We start from the raw sequence: 26,940 nt of genomic DNA on the forward strand, positions 1-26,940 counted from the left end.
TATTGAAATTTAAACTAGATAATTGCATTTGTCATATTTGGGAAAAAACTTGGGCAAAATTTTATGCAGATCCAAGCACTAGAAGTGCCCGAAAAACGAGGGGCACATTTGAAAAAATGGCAAAATTTGTGTTTCGAGAAAAACGAGCTTTAAAGTTAAAATTGAGTTTTTATTTATGAAAAATATCAATAAATCTGATGAAATTTGCACATCAGAAATAACAATCCTTCTTGTAGTGTCCACTGCGACTAAAATACGCCAGCAACATGAGTTTGTCCCTCTCGGCTTTTTCGAGCCGACTCCTCACAGACATTTAGCTCACAGACAGGGCCATGAAACGCTTGCCAAACTTCCGCTCCATCTGGCAGAGCCTTGTGCCAACTGCAAGCTAGAAAGAATTTTGACAGGACTGCGAAAGCCAAACTAAATCCAGTGTCATGCCATTTCGCAGCCATGTTTGTGCCACATACCGTCGTACATAATGGCAATGTCGTCCCTGCTAAGTTCTCTCACTATGAGCTCTTTCGACATATCAAGATTGGCGCTGACATCATCCATTGCCAAATCAGGAACTTTCCGGCTGACGAGTGTGAATACTTTTGGTGCATTGGCTTTTGCAAGCCAACAACTGCCGCAAATCGAACCAGCTGCTCGTAGCCTATTCCTACAGAGCGCGCCGCGCAAAGGCTTTCACTTGCGAGCAATGCCTGTTTTCATTCATAACAGAGATAATTACACGAAAAAAGCATTGTTCAGCTGCACTGCTCGACAAGACATGGACCCCGCAAATAGGTTTCACAGCACATGCAGGCGCGCAGCAGCCAATGGCGGTCCCCGATTCGTACCATGTGATACGCCAGTCGCGGCGCTCGAAAAACGCGCAGAAGAGTGCTTCTTTTTATTATTTCTTGAGCTGCATCAGCGAGAGAAACTGTTGTTATTTGAAGAGTGAGGCTCGACTCTTCGACTCATGCGATCAACAATGGCGAACGGCGACGCATTATCGGTGGCAAGGTGCTTGAAGACTGCACATTTTGGACCTTTTAACAGGCACCTTGTGCTCTTTAGATGCAATTTTAAAGCATTTCCAGTTAAGTCTCGGCCTGTATTATTTTTTTAGTAACAGTAGAGGTACTAATCTTATCAAAACTGGCAAAAATAAAAATCGGTAATTTTGAAAAAAAAAACTCGCGTTTTTCAACCTGCATCTCCCCTTAAGTTATCTGTCTGTACGTGATCAGTGCCATCTGCAGTCTTACTGTTTCCTGTTTTTTGAAAAGTTCGCGGGTTTTTATTTCATTTTTATCACCATGCGTTTGTGTGTGTGTGTTTGTGTTGTCTACTTCGTGCACGCGCGCGTGACCACCGCGCCAGCAACGCCGGGATGGCTCCCCCTCCGTCTCCTGCAGCCCCAACCGCCCAAACTCCCGCAGCGAAGAGTGCGAAGTGCGAAGCAAAGGATTTCGCTGCGAAGGTGAAAATATTGAAGGCGTTGCAAGCGGGAGCATCTCGAAAAGAAGTGATGGAAAAGTACAATGTGAAGAAAAGCATGCTGAGCACTAGCATGAAGAACAAAGAGCAGATTATGAAAGCGTATGACCGGGAAATGTTTGGTGACCAAAGGAAGAGGCTTTGAATGGCAGCACATCCCAAGCTAGAAGAAGCGCTGTTTTTGCTAGATTGCTGCTTCGCACGATGCACGTTTGCCCTTGAGTGGTCCCCTTATCTGCGCACAAGCAGAGACGTTCGCAGTGACCATGAAAATTGACTCCTTCAAAGCGTCGGAAGGCTGGTTCGACCGCTTCAAGAAGCGACACGGGCTGGTGTTCCGCAACGTGTGTGGTGAAAGAGGTGCAGCTGACGAAAGTGTTGTGCAAGACTGGCGGTCTGGACTATCCGCGCGCCTTTCTACGTACGAGCCGTGCAACATTTTGAACACTGATGAGACAGCATTGGTTTATAAGGCTCTGCCTGACAAGATAATCGCGTTTAAGGGGGACCCGTGCGTCGGTGGAAAACGAACTAAAGAGTGCGTGACAGTTCTTCTGGCTGCTAACACGACCGGCACAGAGCGGCTGTCGCTGCTGGTAATCGGGAAGGCTGCGAAGCCAAGATGTTTTAAGAAAACAAAGCAGCTGCCTGTACGCTACCGGTTCAGCAGAAAGGCTTAGATGACTGCCGAACTCTTTCAAGCCTGTCTGCGTAAGCTCAACCGCCGCTTTGCGGCCAAGGCTCGGAAGGTGTTGTTCGTGCTAGACAACTGTAGTGCACACACGAAGGTGTCCGGGCTCGAGAACATTGAACTGCTATTCCTGCTTCTGAACACAACGACTTCCCTGTAGCCGACGGACCAGGAAATCATACAGTTCGTGAAAAGCCGCTATCGACGGCAGGCACTCAAGTGGATGTTGCTCTGCATGGAGTCAGGCAAGCAGTACAAAGCCTCCTAAGCGCAATCCACATGCTGACATACGTGTGGAACAAGACGCCGCCTGCAGTAGTCGCAAACTGCTTTAGGCATAGCGGCTTCGTGCACGACGCTGCTGATCCGGGGGTGGTGGCCGATGAGGAAACCGGCGAAGAGCAAGACGGCCGCTATGTGAGCAGCATGCCAGCTGATGTGCCCCTGGGCAATTACTTCGCAATCGACAGCGATATTGCTGTGGCCGGCACAGTGACCGACAGCGATATCGTCATCGAAGTCTTGGACAGTGAAGGGGAATCGGCTCACGAGGACGTAAGTGATGCTGACGAGCTTCCACGCCACACAATGACGTAGGCTACGTATGCGTTGGCCGTTTTCGAGGACATATGCATGCTTTCCTCGGACAGTGTGCGCAGACAAAGCCACCTGCAGGAGCTTTGCTAAATTGTGACTTCGTCACACATTGCGTCCGTGAAGCAAATCGCGATCACAGACGTTTTTCAAGAAATAAAAGTCTGATGGTGTAGGAGACATTTTTCAAGTGTTTTGTTCATACTCGCGATAATTCGTACTCTTGGTTAATTCCGACATTCCCTCCAGTCAAGTGAAGTCCGATTAACAGGGTTTTACTGTATATCATTTTCAAGAAAAGAAGAGCTACCAAAAGAAGACTTTCCCCAGGATGTTACTGTTAGAGCGAACGAAAAAGGGTTCATGAATTAGTCCCTCATGCTTGAGTGGATCTGTCTCGTGTGGGATCGGCGACCCGGCGTACTTTTTCAGTAACCGAGCATGTTGGTGCTCGACTCATTTCGAGGCCACTCAACGGCCGATGTAATGGAAGCTCTGTCCTATGGAAAGACGAACCTTGTGATTTCTGGGGGAGTAACATCAATCCTCTAGCCACTGGACATAGTGCTCAATAAACCCTTCAAAGATCGCATGTGTGAGCTCTACAATGAATGGATGCTGGGCGACAATACCAAGACCCCCGCTGGCCGCCTATGACGTCCACTGCTCATGAACGTTTGTGGCTGAATGTCGTCAGCTTGAAAATCTCTCCCGAAATAGATCGTGCGCAAGTCTTTTCGCAAATGCTGCATCAGCAACACATTGGGTGAAACAGAGGACGATGCACTCTGGGACGTAACTGGTGAGAAACAGATGTCCTTCGACTTAAGTTCGAACGACAGCACTTTGTGGCCTTCTGGCATTTAGCTACACAAGATTAGTGTCTATATAAAAACGAACGTCACCACAGTGCAGCTGGTTGTGTCATGTATTTATCAATGCAAGGGTGCGCCACGATACTTTGCGATTTTCAAAAATTTCTTTTTCATATATTCAAAGTTAGGGGGTCGACCTATAGTGCAGTTACAGTAGGTCACAAGTTCCGTGTACAGTTGCCCACCACTAAGCTGGCCGGGTGGCACTCACGCCACTTTCCACGGGTCTTGTGCAGCTGAAAGACGACAACTGTTTCAAGCTGGCCACCTCTCAGATAACTGTGCCCAACCTGACACCACAAGAGAGGAAAGCTATGATTGGACTCGTCAAAGCTCTTGAACCAATCGCATCGTCAACCAAAGATCTTAGTGGCCACAAATAAGCAACTTTCTCGTCAGTGCAGTGGTACCATTTTTGTATGGAACACAGATGGTTCTGAAAGACTGTATTGTAGCCATTGATGACACCTCGGAGTTTGCTAGAAACTGGCTGAAAAGCACGAGGACAGGGTTTCCAGGGCAGGATGAGCAAAATAATTATATGCTGGCAACTGCCTGTGACTCAAGGTTTGAGAACCTCTTTCTGCTGAAACGTTCCAAAAAACACTGTTATTGAAGATTGCAAGAATTGATTTGCAGCTCACTCCAGAGAAAGTATCCAGTGACCATGTCAAAGCATCGACATTTACTGCTCACAAGAAGCCTGTCAGAATTATCTGAGACAGCATTGAGAAGCTGGAGCGTCATCAGAAGGAAGACACTTCATTGAAACAGCCAAAATCTAGAAGATAAGTGGTACCATTGAGAGCTCACTTACAGCGAAAACCAAGACGCTCAGCATTCTGGAAAAAAACAGGCAAGCAGCACTTCCCAGGATTGTGCAAGATGGTCATGAAATACATGGGCATTCCCGCAACAAGCGTACCAAGTGAAAATTTGTTTTTGATAACTGGCAACATTGTTACAGCCCGAAGGGAGTAGTTGATCTCAGATCACATACAACAGCGGCTTTTTTTGCATAAGAATTTGTAAACATTCCCACTTTTTTTGCCTGTTAATAAACTGCTAACTGTTTAACTGTTAATAAACTTGTTGTTCGATATTCAATTCAATGTCTGGCTTTTTTTTTTTCATTCAGTTCAGTATTCGATTCAAGACTTATTATTCGGTAGGTATTCATACACCCCTAATCAAGAAACTTCCATGGAAGAAACAAAAAACCGTACTTGATGCCTGTTGGCGCCAAGTAGCTCATGACACCAACAGTCAAAAAGAGTACTCCACGCTCGAAATGCGTATACATACACTCAAACCTTGTTATAATGAAGTTGAAGGGGAGCTACAATCATTTTGTTATATCCATTATTTTGTTATATCGATTATAACACTTTGCGGCAATGTATGCTCAGATGGGTGCACACCTATGAACGTGCAAAGAGGGAAACCACCTCACGGCCCGACGTACCACTACGCGACCACGCATGCAACGAAAAATAAACACAGTCGATCCTCACTAATTCGAACACGCTTAATTCGAACTTCCGATTAATTCAAACTCACGGCTGAGGTCCCGTCTAAGCTTTGTGTATTTCAATGGGCAAAAACGCCATGTAATTCGAATGCACAAGCACTTGCAACGGTTAGTTCGAACACACCACGCTCCGAAAATGCTCTCAGCCCCATGCCCAATCTTGCAGCGGCACCTCTCAACGCTGCGCGCAAAGGAGGAAACGAAGAAAAGGAAAAAAAAAAAGACTGTGGCGGATTGTTTGCTCTCTTTCAAATACCGTTCTCCGACCCGCCTGCGCCACTCTTCGCCCTTTTCCGTCTCTGCACGTAGAGACCCTTCTCCTTTCAAGGCCGCGCGCGGAGAGTATTCTTTTTTGGTCCAGAGAGTAGCAGCAGAGGCGCAGTCGTTGCCCACAGTGTTATAAGTGTTGTTGCTGTCGTCTTTAAGACGCGTAAGTGAGAGGGTAATCACTTTGCAACCCAGCACCGCTTCTTGGTCATGCGACCCGCTGAGCGCTTCCTCAATTCTCTCCGCTGGCTGTGTGAGAAGGACGGCTCCCTCGGCCGCGTGTGGCATGGCTGTAAGGTCGGCGCGGGAATTTGGAAGGGCCGCGCCGAACGAGCGTCAAACTCCGCTTAAAACGATATACTTAACACACGACGGTTGGTTTTTTTTATAGAATATTTGATAGACTAATCTAGTTCGTTATATCCAGTTACAGGTCAATTTCACTTTGTTACAATAAAGTTTAAAATGCATGGTTCTCAATGGAGCTTTCAAGGGAAATTTCATTTACTTTGTTATATCCATTATTTCGTTATATCCCGTTACGTTATAACGAGGTTTTAGTGTACCCTATAAAGTAGACGGAGGGATGACTGCCACCGTAGCTCAGTGGTAGATCATCGAAAGCATTATTCTAAGGTCGCAGGTTCAGATCCTGCCGGTGGCAGGTTTTTCAATCCACTTTTTGTTCTTGACATATACGTTACAATTATTTTTAATAAAGTCCCCTATACTTCTTTTAACACGATTGCCTGTTAGCTCTCATTAATGTTGTAAACTGGCAAGACAATTTAAACTATCTTTGTAACTGATTGTCATGGGTGTGAACTGGCAAACCAATTTAAATTATCTTTGTAACCGATTGTCATGGGTCTACTCTGAGTTAACACTAAAATTACGAAGAAAAGAACGGACGTTTCCGATTTATGCAGGTGGCATCTTTAATATACAGTCGAGCCCACATATAACGGCCCCACTTAAAACGAACTTTTGCTTAAAACAAACAATATCCACAAGACCTTGAATATATACATTGGTTCAATGGCACAAAATCGCGCTTACAACAAACACCTCCAAGCTCCACTGATCGGTTACAGCGAACGGAGTCAGCAGTTTGCCGACTTCCAAGGCAACCAATTTCGACCACCGATCAGACATCGGCGAGGTGCCCATACATTCTTATTGTTAAACGCCGATTCTGCCTCCGCGCCCCTCTAGTTGCTGCTCTCCCCGACCACTTTTTGCTATGCACCCCTCCGTCCCTTGTCCCCCCGCTACTCTGAGCACCCCGCATCGGCAGACGAGGCCCGTGTTTTCACACTGCCACCAACCTTTTGAAGACTGGTCGGCCACCTACCCTGTTTTTGATCGCTGGTACTGTCGTTGGCGTCACCGGCCTGGAGTGACCAGACCATTTGCCAACATCGTCGGCCACCAACTGTATTCGATAGTCTGCGTCTGGTGCACGCGCATACGCTACCTCACCGACTCTGATAATTTGCGATTGGTTTCGTGTTTAGGACTTGTTCTCGCTCACTTCGCACTCGGCTCAGCATGCCTTCCCGCGTGTGCGGAAGCGCTAAAACTGCTGTTAATTTGCGCGGAACGAATCGCGAGATATCAAAGTTCGTGAGGCCACGCAAACCCGCCGGTGCAACAAAGCGATTTTTTTACCACAGCCGCCGTTTCTTCGAACGCCGCCGCGCGCACAGATCCAGGCAGCCATGCTTTGACTTCCGCGCGCGCTGGCACTACTCTTTCCAAGTTTTACGTGCGAGTTTCACGGACCTTTCAAGCAAGCTACCCAACCTGCCTCCTTCCCGTGTGTTTTGATTTTTAAGGTCGCCCTCCCGCCGCATCCTCCCTTCTCTTTATCACAACTCCTTGCCCTTATTTCGCAAGTCTGCTCTCCTCTCTTGATCACAACCCCTTCGCCCGTCTCCTCTGCTCAGCGACGCCCGCCACGCTGGCTCAAATTAGTTTCGTTTTCTGACTGAAAACGCGCCCAGAGCTGTTCCACGCGTTCTGGCATGTGCGTCGCGTGTGTGCGTCTTGCTCGCTCTTGGTGTGCGTGTGTGATCATGATGGCCGACGGGAAGACTAGCACGTTTTTTCGTGCCGCTCAACGAAACATCGAAAGTGTGACCACTTGGCTTGAGTGTAATCCGTGCATTAGGTGTCGCGTTGCGGAGCGCCTGCTCATAGCTGTTGACGACCTGGCAGGCAACTTGCCACTTCGGGCGTCCCGGTATGCAGCTGTTGAGATGGTGAATATTTTGTGGGCGGCGGTGACGGCTACATGTGCGCAAAACTATTTTCGCGAGGCCGACTTTGTCGATCGTCGGGCCCGATGCCGAGCCTGAAGCTTCCGAACAGGACTATTGCGGCGGCGATATGTGGCAGCGCGTCGTTGACTCCGACCTGGGAGAGCGGGTGGGACATCTGTTGCGATGATTTAATTACGGCCAATGATGATGCCGACACTGCAAAACCGTGCATAGATTGGGGCACTGTGAATGAGAGAATGATTTGGAGGAATTGGATTGCGAGAACGACGAAGCTTTGGAGCCAGTGCCTCATGCAGCTTATGCCACGGGGCTCGGCGAACAAGCAGCCTGCCCTTTTAAATTAACTCGAGACCGCCTTTATCATTTCTGACGTGCATCACAGACTTTTTGGGGCAAAAAAAGTTTGTGTTTTCACTCGCAACTTTTTTTAAAAGCTGTGTTTCATTTACTACAAACTTCGCGATACAGCGAACGGATGCCGCGTCACTATCAGGTTCGTTTTAAGCGGGCTCGACTGTACATCGGCAAAAAAGAAAAATGGAAAACATGAGTGAACTGCAATCAGTCCATTAGTGACACCTTCACTTGCAAACATTCAGTAGGGGCCACGGTTGCTGTTGCAAGCCGATGGCTCCTGGCAAATGACCCACATTTCCAAAAGTCCCTCACCTTCACTCGTGAGCCAGTGTGGTTACATTGTTTAGGTCAAAGACGCTCCATTCAGCAGTGTCAAACAAGCCCTGTATAACAACTCATTGGATGGATGACTTAATTAAGCATCATTGCCTTTTCTTTGTATGCAAGCAATCGTGGCGCTTGAGCACTGGCGCGAGCTCGGCTAGCGCGACGAAAAGGAAGATGAGGGCAGAATAAGAACAGTCGGCTTAAAGTACGGGTGTTGTGTGTTTCTCTCTCACACCTTATACTTTCTAGGCTTTTTCTCATTTTGATCCTCCACATTTTGCAAATGCAATTTTGTGACTTCCCAATCTCCACGACGTACTTATGGATGACCCCGCACTGTTCACACGCAGGTGCACGGTCTTTAGGTATTTTGAACACAATTCCAAACAGTTTGTAAGTCCAACGAAGACAAAGCTCTCAGAAGCGTGGTCTCATACAGCTTGAATAACACAGAGAATTGCCGTAAATGGTGAATGGACGTTGTCTCTACTTATTGCGCACTTCCCGTACCGGTTCATTTTTTTTTATTAAACAAACGTTAACATTTTTTATGTAATCAATTACTAATTTTATACGGTAACGAAAAAGCATTGACATTATTTGTTAATAGTAATTGTAACTGTAAAAAGCTACTTTTGAAAACTCCGTAACTGCAACAGAGTTACTTTTTGGCCTAGGTAACTGCAATACTGTTACTTTTTACTGGTAACGTGCCCATGACTCATCTTAACAGACTGTAAACTTGACTTATGACTAGGTTTCAGCAAATATTCGAATTCTTCAAATATTCAAACAAATTTTAGAGCATTCGAGTATGCTTCGATTTGAATTTATTTATTGAAAATTTTGAAGTATTCAAAATGAATGAATAGGTGTATATTAGACCGAATGTAAGCCCTTGGAAAAGTGGTTTCACTGCATTTACACTACATTTACACTGCAATATACACTTGGCAGCTGCGTTGGCGGCAACGCAGCATTCCGCTGACTGCAGTCTCTTGTGTGCGCAGGTATCCACGGATCCGGCGCAAAATCACCGCGAATCCGCCGCAGCCCTGTAAAGCGGTCAATAGAAGTGTGTGCTCCTAGCACGAAGAAATCAACGGACTGGCTGTATCATCACAGTGCCACGTGCCACCTGTGACCAACGCCACCTGTCCATCTACAGCAGAACCTTCTTCTGGAAGCTATATAAGCTGGGCTCATCGCGGAACCCTTCACTTGGCAGCTGGGTTGGCAGCAACGCAGCATTCTGCTGACTGCATTCTCTTGTGTGCGCAGGTTGGTTGAACTTCCATTACTGAAAACAATTTCACTTTTCTTTTTTGCCGCACCCATTGCTGCCAAACCAAAATGCCCACTTGTGCTAAGCTATCTAGAGACTTAGAATCAATACGCAAAGAAGTTGGGGAGTTGCGTAACAGTGTCGCCATGTTTAATGACATCTTTGAAACAATAAAGTTTAAGCAAGAAAGCCTGGTCAAAGAAAATATAGAGCTGTCTCGATCAAAAGAGCAGCTAACAAAACAGGTTGCTGAATTGCAGCAATATTCGCGCATGAACAATGTTGAAATTAAAGGTGTTCCGGAGACAAAAGGCAAAAGCTGTGAAGCAATTCTGCAACAGATGGCAGATAAGATTGGTTGTCCTGTGAGCCCTGCTGAGATGAATGTGGTGCATAGGGTCCCCGCTAAAAGTGGCTCGAAGATTATTGCTCGTTTGTGTTCACGACAAAAAAAGGTTGAATTTGCTTCAAAGGCCAAAAGCGCGTCTGACAACCCGGTCTATTGCCATGATGAATCAGGATAAGCCCATATTTGACAACGATCACCTAACACCAGAGAACAAGCGGCTCTTTGCTCAGGCATTGGCACTTAAGAAAGAAAAGCAGTGGCAGTTCCTATGGGTTGACAACTGCCGCATCAAAGCAAGAAAGTCCACGGACAGCCGGGTGTACCGCATCTCTGGTGTTAGTGATCTGGCCGTTTTTTCCAAATAGCATTTAAGCATCCATGATGATTGTGAACCATCATGGCAACACACACTGTCCTCGAACTGAAGCAACTTCTTAGTTCGTTTGTTTCTCATATTTCAATCATGCACTTTAACACCCGAAGCTTACCGAAAAACTTTTAAGATATGGTTAATTTCCTTTCTTTAACTGATCATCACTTTTCGCTCATATGTCTATCAGAAACATGGTTATCTGCAGCTGATGATAACATGTTTTCCATTCCGGGCTATCTACTGAATTTTTTCATCGCCTCGGTGACTATCATAGTGGATCCGCCATATTCATTTCTAACGCATAGTCATATATAAACGACATACTGATATCGCGTTTTCTGTGTCGAAATGCGAATCAGTCTGGCTCGAATTTGGCCGTGATTTTCTTCCGTCTAACAAAAGAACTATCATTGATTCAATTTATCGGTCCCCATCATCATCTTACGGTGACCATCATCATCTTACGGTGAATAGTAACCTTCCGCTTCCAAAAGTAAGCACTAACTACGGCAAAATGACAGCCTTGTTTTCTGCAATTTCTTTCTGGAACTCTCTACCATCAATTATTAAATCAAGCCCCTCATTACATTGTTTCCAGTGGCATCTAAAACAGTTATTACTAACAACATGCGACAACTGAATATATATGTATGAGTGTATATATATATGTGTGTGTGTGTGTGTGTGTGTGTGTGTGTGTGTGTGTGTGTGTGTGTGTGTGTGTGTGTGTGTGTGTGTGTGTGTGTGTGTGTGTGTGTGTGTGTGTGTGTGTGTGTGTGTGTGTGTGTGTGTGTGTGTGTGTGTGTGTGTGTGTGTGTGTGTGTGTGTGTGTGTGTGTGTGTGTGTGTGTGTGTGTGTGTGTGTGTGTGTGTGTGTGTGTGTGTGTGTGTGTGTGTGTGTGTGTGTGTGTGTGTGTGTGTGTGTGTGTGTGTGTGTGTGTGTGTGTGTGTGTGTGTGTGTGTGTGTGTGTGTGTGTGTGTGTGTGTGTGTGTGTGTGTGTGTGTGTGTGTGTGTGTGTGTGTGTGTGTGTGTGTGTGTGTGTGTGTGTGTGTGTGTGTGTGTGTGTGTGTGTGTGTGTGTGTGTGTGTGTGTGTGTGTGTGTGTGTGTTTAAATGCAGTTATATGCATTTATGTGTACTTGTATAGGTTCTGAAGTGACACTGTATTAGTTGGTGATATGTGTTATGTTGTAGTCATTTAATCCAATTAGTTATCTCCTGTTTTATCACTTACATGTAAATATCTTGAACTACCATAAGTATCAATAATAATTTTCATTACGTTCATTTTGTTTTATTCGCGTGCTGTTTTTTCCTTAGTTGCCAATCTTTGTTCTATATTTTTATACATAAATTCACAGGAGGTCCCCCAGACAGTTTTTACCTTGGGACCTCCTTCTGTATTATATCAACTTTTTACTTGCACTGTATTGTACTGAATAAAGGACATTTATTTACTGATGCTAAGCTATGAATACATTTATCTAAATAGCCCGCATGTAACTTCCTGTAAACATAGTTTCACTGCAATTCGAAATTGCCACGCCGTGAAAACATACACTCAAGAGTAATTCGCACTATCGCAATCACACTTCAAAGTTAAATGAACATACTACCCTCACATTGATTCATCATTTTTGAAGTTTAAAAAGCTTGTATTGAACCATATGTTCTAAGTATAGTAAATTATAAAAGTTAAAATATTTTACACGTTATCACTCGCATTATACCAAAAGTCTAACACTGCTACCACTTAAAAGCTTCCAGCTTTTTTGAACGAAAAAATGGCATTTGCCCAGGCCTTCTTTCAAATTAAAAAATATATATATATATATTGTGCAAGTTAATTAGATCATAAAAATATGCTCACTTTTTTTAGAATGTGTAACACGTGTTATCAAAATTCAATTAGAAATTATTAGACCGAAATCACTATTTTTTTCGAATTCATTTCGAACCTAAGATTCACATTCGCACAAGCCTAGTTATGACATCGAATGATTGAGATTTCCCTGTGGTAGTGGATGGGCAACATACATGCAAATATGGTGCTATAGGAGCAGCCTTTTTTTTTTACTGCACTTACCTGTTGCAACAGACAGGAGGAAACTGCTGTATGCAGCGACATACGTGACTTCCTTCTTCTCCTCGTCAAACCTGTTTTCAGATATACATGACAAATATGAGTGAGTAAAGGCTCAAGAACTACGCAGATTTTAATGTTTGCATTGCTCATTTACAATACCACAAACCACTGAATGGTACAGGCATGAGAAACAATATAAAAAGCCATGGTAACACAGTATAACGACGAATACCAAGCCACAACACTAATTGTCTATCTTACAAGTGCCAACAGTGCCATTCCCAAACAGGGACGCTCTCAAAAAATAACACCTTTTTTTTCTGTATTTCAGCAAGTAACATTTCTCAGATGGATTAGTTCCCTATAACAGTTTTTTTTCTCAAATCCACCACATATTGTTTTCTTTTCAGCCCAACTCGAAGCACGGACTTGCACCCCAAAGAATGGTATTTTGAAATAGATGGCTAGCATGAAATGAAAAGTCTATTCTCACATCTTTACTCTTCTGAAGCTTCTGTTTAGCAATATTATAACCAGGGGTGTGCGAATATATGAAATTTCACATATTTTTCTAATAATTTTTGCTACATTTGATTCACATCGGAGTTTGACTATTCGAACTTCCCAAAGACAAATCTAGTCAACGTTTCAATTGACAATGACCCCTTCAGGTTTTTAATTATGCTTTGCCACATCACGCTCTTGTGTAGCGACAAAGCTGCCTTTCAAGTTCTGCTGCGGTCGCAAATGATTTGCGAAAATGGTTCAAACATTAAAATGATAGATGTGGCGGAGGTGGGGGGCTCAATTAATGTTATTTATTACCTGAAATTTGAGCTGGAACTACAAAAAAATTGAATGCCAAAGATTTTCAGCATTCAATATTTCAAATGTTGTTATACATCGACGAGACAATTGGAATGCCCATGTCCATCATATAAGTTGGGATTCCACAGAAGTTAACATATAAGGAGAGGCGGAGGAAATACAGTAGCATGTTTGGATTTCACAAGTAAAGTGTTGCTGACAACACTTAGGTTGCACCATATGATGTACACAACAACAATGCAGCCTCTGCATTGCCTCATTCTTGATGAGACAACTACAAGCCTGTGCTTCATCAAACTTGGCAAAAGAAATACTTTCATGTTGCTATCTTATAAGAATAGTATGTTTTGCAATCCTCGCCAGCTTTTTTTTTGCAATTCCACTTCAAGATATTTGAAAAATATTCTAAACATACTTTATATGATTCACACCAACAGTTCAGAATTCAAATTGACTTTGCACATAGAATTTTTTCGTTTGCACAACTCTAGTTATTACATTATATGCCAATAAGAACAATATACACAAAAACCATGTGAAACAAGCGAGAGTTGTAACACGAGTTTAAACAGCCTTCACACTCTCACAAAAAATTAAAAAAAGCATTTTTTGCAGTTATACAAGTGATGTGCTAGGCCTTTCCGTTTCCCCTCAATGGTCATCCAGTGGTAGGCGCCTACCACTTGATGACCATTGAGGGGAAACGGACGAAGATGAAAGAGAGCCGACCGACCCATTAAGGGGAAACCCTTTCCTGCACACGCCGTCACGGACCCCTCCCGCCACCGTTGCGACAATCTTGGGTGGCCCGACACACGCCGAGAACTCACCAGCACGGGATTAGAACCGGATAGGGACGTACACGGACATTTGGTTTTGTTTTCAGTGTTGACAGTGGTTCCTTCTCTTTTTTATTTTCTTTTTTTTTCTTTTTTCCCCTTTTATTATTTTAGTTTTTTCTTCTTTTTTTCTTTTTCTTTTAGTTCTCTCTCACTCTCGCAAACATCTTCCAAGGAGAGAGGGACGCGACAGCAACGAAATTTGGAAGTTCATGTTAGTATAACTCATCCCCTGATGAAGGGAGGACCCCTCCCGAAACTGTTGGGAAATAAATATATTTATCCTTGTTGACAACGCTCCCGTTGTGCCATATCCCATACCTTTAAGAAGACTAACTGGCCCATTGAATTACTACTCCCACTGACTATATATATATATATAGTCAGTAGGTTCGATTCCTGCTTACAGTTGGTAATTTTTTCATCCACTTTTCTTTCTTCTTATTTACATTCCATTAATGTTAATAACTTCCCCTGTACATTCCTTGGCATTACTGTCTGTTATATCTCATTATTATTGTGTTAAAAACACGGAAAAACGAGCCCTTAGGTATACACTTCTTTCCCTTATTTCATTGAACGAGGGTCTCGTACTGGCAGACTTGGTGTGTTTAGGTTGTATAGGAGGGACAATTAATCAGCTGCCCGCTCATAATAAGTTCACGTGCTACGTGACGCCAAACGTGCGCATAAGAGTGTTTTCACACTCGCTGTTTGGCTTATAGATGGCGCTGACTGTCGCTCCTACTTCTAAATTCACAGATAAACCCAAAAAAGTGGATGGAGGGAGTGCCGCTGTAATAGCTCAGTGGTTAGAGCATCGAACGCGTAATTCGAAGGTCGTAGGTTCAATTCCTGCTTACAGTTGGTAATTTTTTCATCCACTTTTCTTTCTTCTTATTTACATTCCATTAATGTTAATAACTTCCCCTGTACATTCCTTGGCATTACTGTCTGTTATATCTCATTATTATTGTGTTAAAAACACGGAAAAACGAGCCCTTAGGTATACACTTCTTTCCCTTATTTCATTGAACGAGGGTCTCGTACTGGCAGACTTGGTGTGTTTAGGTTGTATAGGAGGGACAATTAATCAGCTGCCCGCTCATAATAAGTTCACGTGCTACGTGACGCCAAACGTGCGCATAAGAGTGTTTTCACACTCGTTGTTTGGCTTATAGATGGCGCTGACTGTCGCTCCTACTTCTAAATTCACAGATAAACCCAAAAAAGTGGATGGAGGGAGTGCCGCTGTAATAGCTCAGTGGTTAGAGCATCGAACGCGTAATTCGAAGGTCGTAGGTTCGATTCCTGCTTACAGTTGGTAATTTTTTCATCCACTTTTCTTTCTTCTTATTTACATTCCATTAATGTTAATAACTTCCCCTGTACATTCCTTGGCATTACTGTCTGTTATATCTCATTATTATTGTGTTAAAAACACGGAAAAACGAGCCCTTAGGTATACACTTCTTTCCCTTATTTCATTGAACGAGGGTCTCGTACTGGCAGACTTGGTGTGTTTAGGTTGTATAGGAGGGACAATTAATCAGCTGCCCGCTCATAATAAGTTCACGTGCTACGTGACGCCAAACGTGCGCATAAGAGTGTTTTCACACTCGTTGTTTGGCTTATAGATGGCGCTGACTGTCGCTCCTACTTCTAAATTCACAGATAAACCCAAAAAAGTGGATGGAGGGAGTGCCGCTGTAATAGCTCAGTGGTTAGAGCATCGAACGCGTAATTCGAAGGTCGTAGGTTCGATTCCTGCTTACAGTTGGTAATTTTTTCATCCACTTTTCTTTCTTCTTATTTACATTCCATTAATGTTAATAACTTCCCCTGTACATTCCTTGGCATTACTGTCTGTTATATCTCATTATTATTGTGTTAAAAACACGGAAAAACGAGCCCTTAGGTATACACTTCTTTCCCTTATTTCATTGAACGAGGGTCTCGTACTGGCAGACTTGGTGTGTTTAGGTTGTATAGGAGGGACAATTAATCAGCTGCCCGCTCATAATAAGTTCACGTGCTACGTGACGCCAAACGTGCGCATAAGAGTGTTTTCACACTCGTTGTTTGGCTTATAGATGGCGCTGACTGTCGCTCCTACTTCTAAATTCACAGATAAACCCAAAAAAGTGGATGGAGGGAGTGCCGCTGTAATAGCTCAGTGGTTAGAGCATCGAACGCGTAATTCGAAGGTCGTAGGTTCGATTCCTGCTTACAGTTGGTAATTTTTTCATCCACTTTTCTTTCTTCTTATTTACATTCCATTAATGTTAATAACTTCCCCTGTACATTCCTTGGCATTACTGTCTGTTATATCTCATTATTATTGTGTTAAAAACACGGAAAAACGAGCCCTTAGGTATACACTTCTTTCCCTTATATATATATATATATATATATATATATATATTGCATATCATAAAGACAAGGGGCATATTTGTCATGATCTAAGTACCTGCACAATACCTTTTAAAAATTGAAAAGAAATTTATGCAAATACCATTTTTTTGCTTCAAGGGAAATGAAAACAACTTTGAATTGTAGCAAGATTTGACTTTTGCTAAAGTGCAAGTGACTGTCTGTAAAATATGTTATGTCTTACATTTGCTACACTTAGAGGATATAAATGGGTATAACAAGATTTTAACTTACAAAATGAATCGATGTGAGGATAATACTTTCATTCAACTTCGAAGTGGGGCTTCGCGGCAGTTCAGATTTCCTCTGGATATGTGTTTTCGCAGCTTATCAACATTTTACCACAAAGAAACCATTTCTACAGGAGGTTCTATGCAAACTGATAAACACTTTATTATGTGCTTTCACTGCTTAGCACCCCTCCACTGCAGTGAAACCACCTTTACAGGACGTTACATGCGGATTAATATGCATGCATTTATTCGTTCATGTCGAATATTTCAAAATTTTCAATAAGTAAAATTTGATTACTGCATTATTCGTTCGGATATCCAAAGCATTCAAATATTCGCACAAGCCCACTCATGTGACTCGTTCAACACATTCACGCAACTACCAAACCCCAGAAGTGACGCCCCGCCATGGTAATCTAGTGGCTAAGGTACTCGGCTCCTGACTCGCAGGTCGCAGGATCAAATCTCGGCTGTGGCGGCTGCATTTCCGATGGAGGCGGAAATGTTGTAGGCCCGTGTACTCAGATTTGGGCGCACGTTAAAGAACCGCAGGTGGTCGAAATTTCCGGTGCCCTCCACTACGGCGTCTCTCATAATCATATGGTGGTTTTGGGACGTTAAACCCCACAAACCAATCAATCAACCCCAGAAGTGACATAGAAACAGAGTGCCACAAAAAGAAACTGCTTGAACAAGAGAAGTTTGAGAATACTGCCACGTTCCATTTCCCAAGTTTTGTTATCGTCCCAAAACACTACACAATTCTCAGTGCAAACCGCGCCTGCAGTTTTCTAGAAGCTTCCGGACTGTAGTAGATCATTTCGATAAGATCACGCCTACTCTGCGAACTGTACAGATTATTCTGAAACCTACGCCACCGCCAGCGACAACGCTAGAACATTCAACGGCGAGAGTATAAATGCCGACGCGCTTCGTCGCTTGTCAGTAGTTGATCGACGGCCGACGCTCCATTCACTGCTATCTGTGCAAGACTGCTACTGTAATCGAACTTTCCGTTTACCAAGCACAGGTTCGCCCAAATAAACAGTTAAATCTCAACATAAAGTCTCCTGTCTTTGGCCACGTCACGACCCCGTGACATCTAGTGGAGGTGCTGCTTTGTTCATGTACCGGACGCCCCCGTCAAGCCGTGAACCCAGCCCACGTCGCGGAGAAGACACCGACGCCAACCAGGAGCAGCGAACAAGCCGCCGACAGCAAGGGCTACCACCGGAGTACGGGCTTCTACAAGACAAGGCGCGGAAGACCAAGGCCATGACCACGACTGCAGCGACAATGACAACCGCAGCGTCCCAGCCGACGATCATCATGCATCAACCCAGGGAACCACCAATTTTCCATGGGTCATCGTTTGAAGACCGGGAGTCCTGGCTAGAAACATACGACCGTGTGGCCACCCTCAACCACTGGGACCATGACAAAAAGCTCCGTCGTGTGTTCTTCTATTTGGAAGACACCGCAAGGACCTGGCTCGAAAATCGGGAGTCCACGCTCCGAACGTGGGATGTTTTCTGCGGCGCATTCCTGCAAACATTCGCGAGCGTCGCTCGCAAAGAGAGGGCCGCTGCTTTATTAGAGACCCGGGTACAGCTGCAAAATGAAAATGACGCCATTTTCACAGAAGAAATGACCCGACTATTCCGTCACGCTGACCCAGACATGCCTGAGGAAAAAAAAGTTCGTTACCTCTTGCGAGGGGTCAAACAGGAGCTCTTCGCGGGACTGATGAGAAATCCACCGAACACCGTAAAAGAATTTGTAGCCGAAGCGACCACTATCGAAAAGACCCTGGACCTGCGCACCAGACAGTATAATTGTTGCCTGACTCCAGAATGCGCCGCCGCTCAAGCCAGTAACTCCAAAGACCTGCGTGAAACGATTCGAGCGATCATGCTGTTGCCTTCGGCGCAGCCTCAAGTGGATTCGATCGCCGACATTGTGCGAGAAGAAGTTCGGCAATTGCTTCGAATTCCCCAAGCACCGCTGCCCGAGCAGGAAGCTATGAGCTACGCCACTGCAGTGCGCCACAACGCTCCTCCCTGTCCACGCCAAAACGCCACCCCATCGCACTTCCGTCGACAGACGCCACCGCCGCCACCACCCCCACCGACGTCATACCGTTCGCCAGCGGCCCAGCGCAGTGCACCGAGGAAGACTGACGTCTGGCGCACCCCTGACCACCGCCCGCTCTGCTACCACTGCGGCGAGGCCGGACACACATACCGCCGTTGCCAGTAGCGACAGATGGGACTGCGTGGCTTCGCTGTCAATGCGCCGCGTCCACAGCCAGGAGAACGACCACGTGACATCGCCGACTACCTGACAAGAACTCAGTGGACACCACGAAGCCCTTCACGTTCGCCGTCACCCAGCAGCCGCACGTCACCGCACCACCGGCAGTACTCAGGCCCAACGCGGGGCCAATCTCTTAGCCCGTATTCGGGAAACTAAGGGCAGCAACCAATGGAGGTGCGGTTGCTGTGCGACGAACTACCGAAGATCCTCCGACGACGACGACGCCGCGACGGAGCTTTCCGAACACAACGCCGACCAGGCAAAGCCCTGACGGCGAAACCTCACTTACCGGAGGTGACCTGACGACGCAACATGAAAGCAGCGGAACAAGCCGACGCAGCCGTGACCCGACGCCACGCCCTAACTGTAATGCGAGATGGCGAACTAGCGACCTCGACGTTCTTATCGACGGCCACAGTGTGACCGCTCTCATCAATACTGGAGCCAACTACTCCGTCATCAGTGGGTCGTTCGCCGCGAAGTTAAAGAAAGTTAGGGCAGCTTGGGAAGGCCCTGAAATCCGCACAGCCAGAGGTCATCTCGTAACGCCTGCAGGAATCTGCACAGCGAGAGTCACCATTAACGGCCGTATTTATCCTACAGACTTCGTAGTCCTACAGCGTTGCTCGAGAGATGTCATCCTTGGCATCGACTTCTTATGCCTCCATGGTGCTGTCATCAACCTAAAAACAAAGTTCATAACGTTATCTACAGAAGAAGCCCTACCGCCGCACACGCCGTCAGGAAACCATGCCTTGAATGTGCTGGAAAAACAAGTCACCATTCCGCCTCACTCAAGCGTCATTATTTCAGTCGGCGCTCCTAAATCACCTGACTTGGAAGGCCTCATTGAAGGCAGTCAGCATCTGTTGGTCACCCGAAATATTTGCGTCGCAAGAGGAATTGCAGAGCTGCGGGGAGGCAAAGCAACGGTTATGCTCACGAATTTCAGCAATGAGTACAAACATGTGAACAAAGGAAGAACGGTCGCATACATCGAAGAAATTGTCGAAGCCACCAGTGCTTTCGCCCTTGCAGATTCTGTGGAACCTGCTCAGAGGAACAAAGCCCCTCCCATAGCTTTCGATGTCAATCCCAGACTTCTGAACCATAAGCAAGAACAGCTCAAGGCCCTGCTCCTGCAATACAAAGATTGCTTTTCATCGTCATCAAAAATTCGGCAGACCCCAATCACGAAACATCGCATCATGACCGAAGAAAATGCCAGACCACTCCTTCAGAGTCCGTACAAAGTTTCGGCGCGAGAACGTGAGGCCACGAAGAGACAAGTTGATCAAATGCTGCGGGATGACATTATCCAGCCGTCCAAGAGTCCATGGGCATCCCCCGTGGTGTTAGTGAAGAAAAAGGATGGGACCCTACGTTTTTGTGTCGATTCTCGCCGCCTGAACCAAATCACAAGAAAGGACGTGTATCCTCTCTCACGAATAGACGACGCACTTGATCGGCTCCATAACGCCAAGTACTTTTCGTCAATTGACCTCAAGACTGGCTATTGGCAAATCAAAGTTGACGAAAGAGACCGAGAGAAGACGGCGTTTATAACACCGGACGGCGTTTATAACACCGGACGGCCTCCTCGAGTTTAAGGTGATGCCCTTTGGTCTTTGCTCAGCGCCTGCAACTTTTCAACACGTTATGGATACAGTACTGGCAGGATTGAAGTGGCAGACTTGCCTTGTGTACTTGGACGACGTCGTCGTGTTTTCCTCGAGTTTCGACGAGCATCTTCGGCGCCTTGAAGTTGTACTTCATGCCATCAAGACGTCCGGACTCACACTGAAGCCAGAAAAGTGCAGATTTGCGTACAAGGAGCTCTTGTTTCTGGGGCATGTTTTTAGCAAGTCTGGAGTTCGTCCCGATCCACGGAAAACAGCCGTCATCGCCGACTTCCCGCCGCCCACTGACAAGAAGGGGGTGCGCCGATTTCTGGGTCTGTGCGCCTATTATAGGCGGTTCGTGAAAAACTTCGCCCGCATCGCCGATCCTCTCACTAACCTTACCAAGGCCGACGTGGAGTTCAAGTGGAAAACACCGCAGGAACACGCTTTCCAGAAGCTTAAACATCGCCTTCAGACGCCTCCGTTACTTGCTCGTTTCAACGAATTCGCCGAGACAGAAATACACACTGACGCAAGCAGCGTAGGTCTTGGCGCCATTATTGTTCAGAGGGCTGACGGACTTGAATGATTTATTAGTTACGCCAGCCGATCACAATTCAAAGCAGAAGCCAATTATTCAAAACAGTCTGGGCTACGTAGAAATTTCGTCCCTATCTCTACGGCAGGCCCTTCAAAGTTGTGCGCGACCACCACGCCTTGTGTTGGCTAGCCACCTTGAAGGACCCTTCAGGTCGCCTCGCACGATGGAGCCTGAGACTTCAAGAATATGACATTACTGTCATTTACAAGCTCGGCAAGAAACACTCCGACGCCGACTGTTTCTCTTGTGCGCCTGTCAACCAACCACCACCCGACGACCCGGATGACGACTACTTCTTGGGAACGATAACTACCGACGACTTCGCTGAACAACAGCGGGCCGACTCGGAACTTAAGGCCCTAATAGAATACCTCGAAGGCAGGACCGCCGAAGTCCCGAAGGTATTCAAGCGCGCACTTGCGTCGTTCCTCCTGCGAAACGGTCTTCTACAAAAGAAAAACTTTTCACCGCTTCGAGCTAAGTACCTCCTTGTGGTGCCTCCAGCTTTGCGACCAGAACTCCTGCGGGCCCTGCACGACGATCCGACGGCAGGGCAACTCGGTGTTTCTCGCACGCTCGCGAGGATACAAGAAAGATACTACTGGCCACGTCTTACCACCAACGCCACTCGTTATGTGAGGACATGCCGGGACTGTCAGCGACGCAAGGCACCGCCGATAAAGCCAGCGGGACTTCTGCAGCCAATTGAACAACCTCGCCGACCTTTCCAGCAGATTGGTATGGACCTACTGGGGCCGTTCCCGACGTCGGCTTTTGGAAACAAGTGGATCGTGGTAGCTACCAACTACCTCATCCGCTACGCCGAGACAAAAGCCCTTCCCAAAGGCAGTGCATCCGAGGTAGCTAAGTTCTTCGTCGAAAATATCGTCCTACGTCACGGCGCCCCGGAGGTCCTTATCACCGACAGAGGAACGGCATTTACTGCCGACTTAACTCAAGTGATCTTGGCATACAGCCAGAGAAACCAGCGTACCACCCACAGACCAACGGCCTCACCGAGCGGCTTAACAAGATGATCGCCGACATGCTGGCAATGTACGTCGATGTCGAACACAAGACATGGGACGCCATTCTTCCGTACGTGACCTTTGCATACAACACGGCGGTGCAGGAGACGACGCAGATATCTCCATACAAATTGGTCTACGGAAGGAGCCCGGCAACGACGCTCGATGCCATGTTACCCAATGTCACTGACGAAGAAAACCTCGATGTGAGTGAGTACCTTCAACGCACCGAAGAAGTCCGACAACTCGTGCGTCTCCGTATCAAGAATCAACAGACGACCGACAGCCGCCGTTACAATCTTCGACGACGCTTCGTGGAATTCCAGCCCGGTGAACGTGTTTGGGTGTAGACGCCGGTACGCCGTGGATTAAGTGAAAAGCTTCTGCGACGGTACTTCGGACCGTACAGGGTGGTTCGACGTCTCGGCCCACTTGATTAGGAGGTTGTCCCCGACGGCATCACGAACTCTCAACGACGCCGATCGTGACCTGAAGTCGTCCATGTCGCGCGCCTCAAGCCGTTTCATGCGCGTTGACAAACTGAAACAGAGTTTTTTTGTATTATTATTGTATCGTAATTTATTCATTATACTTTCTTGCATTATTGTTGTATCTTCATCTTTAGTTAAAGCATCGGGACGATGCCTTTTTCAGAGGGGGCAATGCCACGTTCCATTTCCCAAGTTTTGTTATCGTCCCAAAACACTACACAATTCTCAGCGCAAACCGCACCCGCAGTTTTCGAGAAGCTTCCGGACTGTAGTAGATTATTTCGATAAGATCATGCCTACTCTGCGAACTGTACAGATTATTCTGGAACCTACGCCACCGCCAGCGATAACGGCAGAACATTCGACGGCGAGAGTATAACTGCCGACGCGCTTCGCCGCTTGTCAGTAGTTGATCGATGGCCAACGCTCCGTTCACTGCTATCTGTGCAAGACTGCTACTGTAATCGAACTTTCCGTTTACCGGGCACAGGTTCGCCCAAATAAACAGTTAAATCCTAACATAAAGTCTCCTGTCTTCGGCCACGTCATGACCCCGTGACAATACGGTGGACATAACTCTCTCTCATGTAAGACACCTGGAGCAATGACTTCACCCACACGTTGGGAATGTTTTAGCTACGCTGCTACAGAAAGAGAAGTTGGACTAGTAGCAATATTGACATGGCTAAAATGAATATTAAGAAACAAAAACCAGAGCACTCGCCCAGTGCTTCATGTTTCTTTATCTTTTATTGCTGCATCAACCACGCACAGTTGAACCCCCTTGTAAGACACAATTGGGTTATAGAATCACCATGTGCTTCATAAATGTAGGGGTTGATCAGAAAACGCATACCATAGTGCACTGGTTATAAGAGACACCCAATATGAAAGACGGAAATTGCTCCTCCGTGCACGTCTTTTATGAAGGAGTTTGACTGCATAACTAGACTAAATGTTGATAGCAATGAAGAATGTGTGAGAGCTTTGGAATTAAAAAATGGATAAAAATGTGGGAAGTCCTGTCGCTATTTTCAATACCCCAGCGAGCTAGCAGTACTGACATTGAGAGCTCCATGGGTCTCATTTTCTTTCATCACACTCACCTCTCCTTCAGCAACTGAAGCAAGTACAGCACAACGGACGTGGGCAGGGGATCGAGCGTCGCAGCGTACAGTGCCTGGAAATGCTCCTTCTTCAAACTGGGCACCCGACAGATGAGCTCCACCAGTGTGCGCTGATCTTCTTCTCGCGACATCTGGGGCAGGAGCTCTGGGGCAGAGAAACATTTTGATACTGCCACACCATGTAAACTACGGTGCCGCATCTCTCAAAGCCAGGGCTGCATTGCAAAAAATGCCTCAGTGTGGGGAACAATTCTGAATTAACTTTGACCAACACACATTGATATGTCAAACTCCTTGATGAGAGACACTGATGTGAGAGACCAATGGGGATAAGATACCTTATTTACTCGCGTAATCCTCGCACTCGCATAATTCTAGCACCCCTTACATCGCCCAACAAAAATATGATTTTTTTTTTTCAAGTAATTATCGCACCCTCGAAAATTGCTGCAATAATGTCGTCTGCTTGTTCGAGCCGTTGATGATGATAGGACGCGCCATCTGTCACCATCTCTTAAGCATCAAGTGTACTATTATTGCACAGATATTCAATCCAGTCCAAGCCAAGGCAAAGCGGCAAGTGCGCGTTGCGGCGTGTTTTGTATGTGTCAGTAATCTTGTCACGTTATGGGGCGATACTGAAGACACACGGCTGCTTTCAAGTTGAAAGTGATTGATCATGTACTATACAACGGCAACAGGGTCGCCAGTATGCCCTTCGGAGTCGACGAGTTTTGTGTTCGCTACTGGTAACGGCAGCTAGACTCGTTGGGCCTGCCGTGTGCCTAAGACTGCGATTAGTGGTATTTATTTCTTCAGAAGGAAAATGCGGACGATTCTGTTAAACAGCCATCAGCCCAATACTGACATCCTACGCTTACCTTTTGAGGGCTCCTGTTGAGTGACGAACACTACCACTACGCCCGCAACGCCCACAAGCTTTGCGTATGGTATTCTAATTCTCGACTACAGTCGAGCCCGCTTAAAACGAACCTGAGCGTGACGCAGAATCCGTTCTCTGTATCCCGAACTTCGTAGTAAATGAAACACAGCTTTTAAAAAAAGTTGCGCGTGAAAACACAAACATTTTATGCCCACAAAAGTCCGTGATGCATGTATTTTGAATAGCAGAAGTGATAAGGGCGGTCTCGAGTTCATTTAAAACGGCAGGCTGCTCGTTCGCCGAGCCCCGTGGCATAAGCTGCTTGAGGCACTGGCTCCAAAGCTTCGTTGTTCTCGCAGTCTGATTTCTCCAAATCACTCTCGCCACGTACTTCATTCACAGTGTCCCAAACCATGCATGGTTCCGCAGTGTCGGCATCATCATCAGCCGTAATTAAATCATAGCAACAGATGTCCCACCCGCTCTCCCAGGTCGGAGTCGACGACGCGCTGCCACATATCGCCACCGCAATGGTCCTGTTCAGAAGCTTCAGGCTCGGCATCGGGCCCGACGATCGACAAAGTCGGCCTCGCGAAAATAGTTTCGCGCACATGTAGCCGTCACCGCCGCCCACGAAATATTCACCATCTCAACAGCTGCATACCGGGACGCCCAAAGCGGCAAGTTGCCTTCCAGGTCGTCAACAGCTATGAGCAGGCGCTCCGCAACGCGGCACCAAGCACGGATTACGCTCAAGCCAAGCGGTCACACTTTTGATGTTTTGTTGAGCGGCACGAAAAAACGTGCTAGTCCTCCCATCGGCCATCATGACCACACACGCACACCAAGAGCGAGCAAAATGCGCACACGCGATGCACATGCCAGAACGCGTGGAACAGCTCTGGGCCCGTTTCCAGTCAGAAAACGAAACTAATTTGAGCCAGCGTGGCGGGCGTCGCTGAGCAGCAGAGACGGGCGAAGGGGTTGTGATTATGAGAGGAGAGCAGACTTGCGAGAGAAGGGCAAGTAGTTGGGATAAAGAGAGGGGAGGATGTGGGGGGAGGGCGACCTTGAAAACGAAAACACACGGGAAGGAGGCAAGTTGGGTAGCTTGCTTGAAAGGTCTGCGAAACTCGCACGTAGAAAAAACTTGGAAAGAGTGCATGGCCTCCTGAATCGGTATCGGTGCTCGCGACGGTGTTCGAAGAATCGGGGGCCGTGGTCAAAAATCATTTTGTTGCGCCGTCGGGTTTGCGTGGCCTCACGAGCTTCGATATTTCGCGATTCATTTTGCGCAAATTAACAGCCATGTTCGTGCTTCCGCACGCGTGCGGAGGGCATGCTGAGCTAAGTGCAAAGTGAGCGAGAACAAGTCCTAAACACGAAACGAATCACAAATTATCAGAGTCGGTGAGGTAGCGTACGCGCGTGCACTAGACGCAGGCTATCGGATACAGTCGGTGGCCGACGATGTTGGCAAATGGTCTGGTCACTCCAGGCTGGCGACGTCGACAGTACCAGCGATCAAAAACTTGGTAGATGGCCGACCGGTCTTCAAAAGATCGGTGGCAGTGTGAAAATACGGGCCTCGTCTGGCAATGCGGAATGCTCGAGTAGCGGGGGGACAAAGGACGAAGGGGTGCGTAGCAAAAGCGGTCGGGGAGAGGTGCAACCAGAGGGGCGCGGAGGCAGGGTCGGCGTTTAAAAATAAGAATGTAGGGGCACCTCACCGATGCCTGATCAATGGCCGAAAATCGGCAGACCGCTGACTCCGTTCGCTGTAACCAATCAGCGGCGCTCAGAGACGTTCGTTGTAAGTGCAATTTTGTGCCATTGAACCAATGTATATTTTCACAGTAACGCCGATATTGTTCGTTTTAAGCGAAAGCTCATTTTAAGTGGGGCCGTTATATGTGGGCTCGACTGTATTTGCTTGCACTTTTTGTGTCTCAAATAAATCTTGCAAACTTCGCTAGTACTGGACTTGTGTTGAACAAGGTTTGTTCAACACAAGTTTTGGTTTTGTTGT

General features: G+C 46.5%; 1 protein-coding gene across 2 annotated transcripts in view; it reads right to left on the bottom strand.

Annotated features, from left to right (window-relative positions):
* LOC142774943 (testis-expressed protein 10) overlaps positions 1-26,940 on the bottom strand; it is a 117,825-nt gene that overhangs the window by 45,103 nt on the left and 45,782 nt on the right. For both annotated transcript variants that reach the window (XR_012886587.1, XM_075876081.1), the window contains exons 10-11: positions 24,008-24,173; positions 12,511-12,581 (exon numbers count right to left, since the gene is read on the bottom strand). Coding sequence is in view for 1 of the 2 variants with exons in the window: in XM_075876081.1 (XP_075732196.1) it covers positions 12,511-12,581; positions 24,008-24,173 (237 nt within the window). In the remaining variant the exon portion in view is untranslated. The remainder of the gene's footprint in view (positions 1-12,510; positions 12,582-24,007; positions 24,174-26,940) is intronic.

This window comes from Rhipicephalus microplus, chromosome 2 (assembly GCF_043290135.1).
Source record: "Rhipicephalus microplus isolate Deutch F79 chromosome 2, USDA_Rmic, whole genome shotgun sequence".
Classification (NCBI taxonomy): domain Eukaryota; kingdom Metazoa; phylum Arthropoda; class Arachnida; order Ixodida; family Ixodidae; genus Rhipicephalus; species Rhipicephalus microplus.